Source organism: Pezoporus occidentalis, unplaced genomic scaffold, assembly GCF_034315485.1.
Source record: "Pezoporus occidentalis ecotype Australia unplaced genomic scaffold, CSIRO_AGI_Poc_V1 ctg18, whole genome shotgun sequence".
Classification (NCBI taxonomy): Eukaryota; Metazoa; Chordata; class Aves; order Psittaciformes; family Psittacidae; genus Pezoporus; species Pezoporus occidentalis.
The window spans coordinates 5763226-5771246 of NW_026913640.1; the positions used below are offsets into that span (position 1 = coordinate 5763226).

Sequence of the window (8021 nt, forward strand, 5' to 3'; positions counted from 1 at the left end):
TTTTAGTGGCTTTGACTTTTCCCAGATTATCTTTGTAGGGATGCTTTTTCTTTCTTCTAACGGACTGGGTTTTGTACCAGTCTTTCCAGTAAGTTTTTGAATTCCTTTTTGTTCTTCTGAGTAACAGCTTAGAAAAAGCAGAAGATATAGAACACTCTGTGGAGCCTCACTTACCTACAGGAGTTGGTTACTTTGAGGTGCATGTACTGTTCTTTCCAAAATTTTTCCTTTCTTTTAAAGTTAGGGTGGGCCTGAGATCCACCACTGGAAGTCATTATGCAGTGGCACCTGCAATAGCAGTTGCAGCTGAGATGATGAGGTGTTTAGGTAATTTCTGTCTCAAATTTTCAAGGTGATATACCATAGAAGTCACAGCATTTGATGTGTTATGTGGAAATAAATGATACTGATCCAACTTAGTAGTTCAGTACATTAAACTTTCAAACTGGCAGTGTAAGGTATTCACATTCCCAGGCTTTTAGTACAGACTGCCTCAGCTCCAAAAAATACAGTATCAAATGAAACTCTGATGTGGGAGGTGCTTTTGGTAAAAAGGACTCTGACAGGCTGATAGTTATGTTCTCACTTGCTCCTTTGAACAGGTGATGTGCTGTTGGACATCAATGGCATTGATTTGACTAACCTAAGTCACAGCGAGGCAGTGGCCATGCTGAAAGCTAGTGCTGCTTCTTCGGTAGTCGCCCTGAAAGCCCTGGAAGTCCAGATTGTAGAAGAACAGCTCCAGGCTAATGAAGAGCAATTGAGTACCATCAGTGAAAATGAATATGATGCCAGCTGGTCGCCATCGTGGGTCATGTGGCTGGGACTGCCAAGGTACAGAATTGATTGATAAAGTAATTAGTTCCCTGTTGTAAGTTAAGTCCAAGATACAAAAGCATAGAACTTGTTAGTTGCAGCACATTTGCCTTTAGTTCTGCCTGCCTGACAGTCTCATAGAATCATAGACTGGTTTGGTTTGGAAGGGACCATAAAGATCATCTATTTCTAACCTCCCCTGCCATGGGCAGGGACACCTTCCTACTTGTTTGGCAGTGTGTTTACTAAGTGTACTATGAGCAGGAGCAATGTATCTGTAGGAAACTGGAAGTTAATAGACGAGTTTATCCCTTCACTAACCTTAGTAACTAACCATGTGGATTCTTCTCATTGAACACAAGCCATCTTTTCTTGTTTAACCATAATTTTCTGTAGAATATCTAAAACCAGATTGTTAATAAAACCAAAGTATAAACCCACGTGTCTCTCTGCTTACTGAAATTTGCAAGGCCAAGTGTATAACCTTAGGATGGATCAGACTTGTCATTCTGATGGACTCTTGACATGGGTCTCTTACAAATTCCCATGGATTTTTTTCAAGAACCCATTACCATCTCTGCCAAATACAAAATCTCTTCAAGATTTGCAGTGAGCTCCCTCCCCTTCACTAATGTTCAGTCTGCAGGACATCACAATGTTTAATTTTTACTCTTCTATTTTTCACACTCTTGTGGCTACAGCTATAAGCTTATTCCAGCATTGCTTGCTATCCAGAAGAGTTCCCACTACAGCAAGGAGTGTAGTTGACTTCAGTCAAGGTGTGCAGGTTAATTCCTCCCTCTCTGATAGAGCTACCAAGGCTCAGTTCTGTAGTTGAAGTATAAAGCCACAATAAGAACTGGGCATATTGGTATCAGAATGCAGTTGAAGGTAAGAGAACCATGTATTGGCCCTCCAAAGATTTCACACTTTTTCTGAGTTTTGCTATCAATTAATTTCTCTTCCACTCAAATATTAATGAGTTACCTAATCTCAGTAAACAGCTCAGTTTTGGTAAATGTACTTCCTTTCCATGCTTCAACAGTGGCCTATTGCTTATATATTACAGATGCTCATGTGTGGCTCCTAAAGTTATGCTATCTGTTGTGCTGAATTCTTTAGAGGAGTGTTGTACTTCAGTAAAGAACTTGGCATCTTTTTTACCCTAAAATTATTGTCTAGGATGTTTTGTTTTTAATTACAGTCATTGCCAACTTATTTGACAGGAATTAATTTTCACTGCAGGAGATAACATATACCAGTACAGTTGATGAAGCATGAACTGCACTGTATACATTCTGTGTAATAAAATGGTTAAGCATTTATATTTCCCTTACTGGAGATGCATCAGTTCAGAGGTAGCAAATGTGATGCGTGAATGTTTAGATCATTACTTAAAGTAGAAAAAGCCTAAACTGAGTGGGTGTGGAAGAAAAACACACTGCATTTTTGGCTTGGAAACTAAACGCATCAGGTATCTGTCTTTCACCCACATTCTTGCCACCTATGAAATCCCTGAAATGTCATTCCATTACTGTCAGATTACAGAGTTAACTGTATTGAAGTAATTATCCTAGCACTGCATTATTTCTTTTAAACCACTTTTATGTCTCAAGATTGTAGGTTTTTTTTGGTATTTGGTTTAAATATAGTGAAATTACTCTGGGAACAGAAGTCTAATCACCATTCCTCCCCGTCTCTTCCATGCTTGGCACAGTGGTAATGATGAGACAGCAGGTGTTGTGCCTACTGCAGAAATATCTGTATGTGCTATACATGGCTTTTTCTCTTGCTATCCTGTGCTTCCATTCCACAGCTGCCTCCATAGCTGCCATGACGTGGTACTGCGGCGGAGCAATTTAGGGAGCTGGGGTTTCAGCATCGTTGGTGGCTATGAGGAGAACCACACAAACCAGCCTTTCTTCATTAAAACCATTGTTCTTGGAACTCCTGCATACTTTGATGGAAGATTAAAGTAAGCTAAAATAATAGTAGTAATAGTAATAATAATCAACACTTAAATAGTGATGGGGTACTGCAATTAGTTGCTTAAGGACATACACTGCAGCATATTGCATCTCATTAGTGCTTGGCCTCTTCTTTAGGCCAAGGGACATTGCATAATGTGCAGAACTGGCTAGTTTGTAACGTTTTTGTCTTCCTAGAGAACAGCTGAAAGGACAGAACTTCTATAAAGTGGGGAAAACTGCTTTATTCTTTTAGATAGCCTTCTGAAGCCACTGCTGGAAACTGGTGCTGAAGATGTGTGCTGCTGCTTTAATGGAAGGGCAAGAAAGTAAATGAAAAAGACTTCTGAAAAGGTCTTTAAGAAACCAAGTCCCCATGCCAGTACCCTGAGAGTCATTAATTGCAGGGAAGACAATGAAAAATGGGGCACATTCATGAGGCAAGTTCAGCAAAGGCTCCTGAGATGGTGGGAACTGGAGCATCTGCTCCACGAAGAGAGGGCTTTGAGGGCAATTTACAGCCCCTTCCAGACCTGCAAGAAGATGGTCAAGGAAATAGAGCCCAGACTTTTCACAGTGCTGTGGGGCAAAAAGCAACAGTGGGCACATGTTGAACAAAAGAGATAGAGATTGGTTATAAGGAGAAACTATTTCTCCATGAGGGTGGTCAGGCAGTGGCACAAGTTGTATGGCCTCTGCTCTTGGAGGTTCCTTTGACCAGAGTGGACAAAGCTCTGAGAGACCTCGTCAGGTCTCATAGCTGACCTTGCTTTGAGCAGAAGGTGGGACCATAGACTTCCTGAGGTCCCTCCTGACCTTAAAGATTATATGATTTTACTTACATATTATATTTGGATGCAACCCCCAGGTCTAGTATTCAAATACGCAACTTAGCCTCTTGTAGGATGACCTACAATTTCTATTGTAGGATTGTATTCCTATTGTATTGCTGAGATGTTCTCTTACTGATTTTTTTGGTGAAGGTGGTAGTAAAGAATATGCAACTTGAAGTTTTATGGCATGATTTTTACACATAAATTTACTTACAAAGTAATTTAAGCAAAAAATATACTTATGCCTAGAGCCTTGACAGTAATTGATTTTTCAGTTCAATGACTAAGTAAATAAATGAAGAAATAGCTTGGCTGAATAGAAAATTACATTTCTTTTGCCAACTATGGAACAGTTTGGCTTAATTTAAAGATCTCAGTTCAACCCAAAGTAAATAATTTCAGATGGGGGACTTAATAACTAGGAGTCTTCACACAAATGGAAATTCAGCATCATTCTTAAGCAGGGGGGAAGAGTGGCTGTGGTCACACTTATCCCCTTGTAAGGAATGGAAAAGAGGCTCTTGTGTGATGTTTGAATATTCTGAATCACTGAGAATATGGACTTAAAAATGGGCCATCAGCAAGGGAGAGCTCATTAAAGCCTGCACCATGAGTTATTGTGGGGTAGATCTTCTTGAAGCTGTTCTATTTTGTTTAAATTATCTAAATATTTTGTTAGGCTAGGGAGGAAAGAAGTAAATAGCATCACAGTTCAATAGTTAAGATGGTTTTCTGACATGAAATGATATGTCTGGTGTGGTTTTATAGAAGATGAAATTACTTCAGCAGAAAGGCTGGGTGAGTGAGACCCCATTCAGTCAACTATAGCATTGTGGTTTGGCTGAGGGGTACCTTCTTTTAGGCAGAGAAGGCCTTCAGAATGCACATTTGACTGGTGTTGGTCACACAGACTCTTCTTCCTCTGCCTTAGTGGAGGGCACCAGGAAAGCATCGCTTTGCCATCCATTTTGGTGCTGCCAATAGCTGGGAGGATCACTTTCTGGAGGAGCCCTGTGTGATCTCCAGGGGTGTGTTTGACTGCTCTGGTGGGTGCCACACACTCAAGTCACAGAAAGGAGATGCTTGGAGACAGGGCATGGTCAGTATAGGAAGGTGCTTTTTTGAAGTTTCTCTTGAGCTTGTAAAAACTGGAACTTAACCCTTTGAGGTCAGTTTTCTCAAGGCTGACAAACAGCATCTTCCCAAGTTTCTGCTCCCTGCTTCAAAACACAGAGATGCTACAGCTGCTCAGTTGAACCATCTGCTGAGGGCGGTTTCAAGCCAAATGGTTATGTTTGACAAAATTGTAAGCCCCTGAAAACAAGGTTTTCAGTTGGTAACCGTAAGTATCTTTAGTTACACCTCCTACACTGAAGGCATGCTTGGTGTAAATGTGTTATAATCCACACAAACAAACGGAAATGGTTCTGTCATGCACATGCTATCTCATTATCTTCTCTTGACTCCATTAGATCTTTCTGAATCTCTCTTTTCATGTTTCTATACAGGTTAGCTCTTAATGCAGAACTATCTTTGTATTAGAATTGAAGTGTGGTGATTTGGGAATTTCCCAGATGAATCTCAGTAGTAAAACAGACTTAAAATTGAACCTCTTCGTGTTTCAGCCGATGCAAAACTGTCACCCCAGCAATGAAGTGTTTGTTGGTGTGTACTGGTTACTGCAGAGCAGTAGTCATAATTTGGTTTTCTTCTTCTTGTGTTTTTCAGGTGTGGCGATATGATTGTTGCTGTAAACGGACTATCCACAGTTGGAATGAGCCATTCTGCACTTGTTCCCATGCTGAAGGAGCAGAGGAACAAAGTAACTTTAACTGTGATTTGTTGGCCTGGAAGCCTCATATAGAGTTGCAAATCACTTCGGTTCAAGCAGCATCTTTTTCTAGATAGCTGGCACAAAAATCACTTCTATCTTCTTTTTCCCTATTGATACAGCTGGTTATAAGCAGGGCCAAAACTGCTGTATTTTCTTTTTTTTTACAGGCCTCTCAGACTTGCTCTGTATCTCTTTCCATCCTGAAATAGCCATTTCTGTTTGCTATATATCTATTGCTGACGCAAATGCAAATATACATGAGCCCACAGAGAAACTCCCACTCTGGTATAGCTGCCATTGAGCTTTCCCCATCAGGCTTGTAAAATTAGCAGAAGAACTTAGTGGTTCTTCGGGTTTCTCTGTGCAGTCCTCAAGTTATATGTGGTATATAAACATAATAGTCATGTGCCCATTCTTCCCTGCAAAAAGAACATGTGTCAGTACCAGAACGACGCATCTATCTGCTGCTATGAATCAAAATCTGTTTCCAGAGGTACGTCTCTTCATTGCGTAAGCTTTTCCAATTTTGATTCAGTATTTCAGACTGATTCATGCAATCCATCTTACTCACCAGAAATCACTTGGTCCCCCAGATTTTTCATGCAGGGCATCAGTGTTCATAGAAAAGTAGGACAAAAGCCTGATATTACTGGAATTTTTATAAAGTGCAATAACTGGACTCTTTGTTAGGAAACTTTAATATATTACAGAGTTTGTATCCTATAGTGGCAAGAAATATGGAAGTAATTACTGTTGCAACGCTGGCAAGAGTACACATGCCCGAGGTCGCCTTTGAGTGAGTGGCTTGCAGTATTAGACTTTACTTTACAAATGAATGTTTTGCTATGTCAGAGAATTTTGATGAACATTTTTACAAAGATCATTTTTACCGTTTCTATTGTAGTTGTCAACTCCCTTTGTTCATGTGTGGAAAAACTACTTTGACTTGTACTTTCTAAATGAGAGAATTATTCCCAGGGAAAAAGCAAGCTGTTAAGAAACCATACACTATGGTTTACAAGTGGGCAGGCTAAAAGGAAGGCTCTTTGAATTCAAGTCCAAGTGCAAAGCAAGCTGCAAAGTTCGCGCTTACTCTGTCACCTCCCGGCAAATGTGCAAATGCCTTGATACCAAATGCTGAAACCATCTCTCTTGCATTTCAGAATATTATTTTAATTTCCTTTAGAGAGCACCTGCTATTAAGTTGTCAGTAGAGTAATACTGTTTCTCTTGGATTGTATTTAGTATTTTTACAAGCCAACCTGTAACTTCTAGACTTTGCCTTTCCATGATATTTGTAGGCTAAGCACCCATTTGTTTAAGAAAAGAGGGGTGGAGCACAGAAGGAAATGTGCTGACCTGGAGCTAACCCTGTGTGTTGTCAGTGTTCTGCAAATTTGAAAAAGAGCTTCATTTATAAAGCAGGTTCCCAACCTGAACTGATTTTATGAATGACCTCTGTATTGTAGTATTCATTACCAGAGAATGTATTTGAGAATCACAGCATATTTCAATTGCGAAGCATGAACTTTATTTTCCAACTTAGCTGGTATAATATCAGGGCATATTATCGCATGTCATTAATCCCAGTAGCTTTGTTTTCAAAAGAAATAAAGTTACTCTTTTGCAAAAAAAAAAAAAAAGTACAAATCTCATACGAATGAAGTGGTTTTATTTCTGTCTGTAATGTATCAGTTTCATTTCATAACATTAAAACACTAAAGAATGTCCCCTGCAGTATATCACTATACTGAGAATCTTTGTTCCTGAAGCAAATACCAAACTTCTTTGATACTCTAACTGATTTGAGAATCAGTTTCCTCCTGTCCCCAGATGCTGTTTAACTGTATGCTGTGCTCTTAATGAGGATTTTTTTGGTAAAGTACATCTTAGTGTAGAGTGTAGGGAAGATTTTGATGTGTGTACTAGATTTAATGTTTGTTTGGATTTTTTTTAATTATTATTTTTAAAATGACACTTTTCGTTCAAAACCCTGCAAAACTCAGATTTTTAGATTTTTTTTTTCTCTTTTACGTGTGTGTAAGAAAAGCATGGGTTAGCTTAAACTGTGTGGTTTTGTTTCTGTGAGCTGTAGCTTTTGATCAGAATGTCTAGCGAGAAAACCTTTCTGAATTAATTCCCTTCCTGAATCATTTTCCCCTCTTTTTCTTGTAGCTTCATAGTTGGGTTTGGTTTTCTGTGCCTTCTGTTTTAAGTTATTTCAAGGTTATTTTTCTTTCCAGATATTGCATTCTAATTGTATGGTATTAATGGAGGATGAGTGAAAATAAACGTTCATTCTACTCATTGTAGTAACTCAAACTATTGTCTCTTTGCAAAAGATACCAGACTGGGTTTTAAGGTTATTTTTATTTCCTGCTGTGATTTATCATACATTACAGTTAGTGAATGTACCAAAAGAGTCTGAGGGCATGATCATCCTAGCAGGGTAACATACCAGCTGTTTAACCAGTAATTCCACGCTGAGGAGTGTTTCTGAAGCAGAGGCGAGATGCGTGCCTTATGGTGCATTGCCACAAGCAGCATTTCCTTTCCCCCTCAGCACCAGCT

The 8021-nt window shown here is 39.3% G+C and overlaps 1 protein-coding gene across 5 annotated transcripts in view; it reads left to right on the plus strand.

Annotated features, from left to right (window-relative positions):
• Positions 1 to 7757, plus strand: part of LNX2 (ligand of numb-protein X 2) — a 55007-nt gene extending 47250 nt beyond the window's left edge. For all 5 annotated transcript variants that reach the window (XM_062615125.1, XM_062615121.1, XM_062615123.1 and 2 more), the window contains exons 8-10: positions 603 to 834; positions 2633 to 2791; positions 5345 to 7757. In XM_062615125.1, the coding sequence (XP_062471109.1) occupies positions 603 to 834; positions 2633 to 2791; positions 5345 to 5480 (527 nt within the window). In that variant the 3' untranslated portion in view covers positions 5481 to 7757. The remainder of the gene's footprint in view (positions 1 to 602; positions 835 to 2632; positions 2792 to 5344) is intronic.
• Positions 7758 to 8021: the final 264 nt, after the last annotated feature.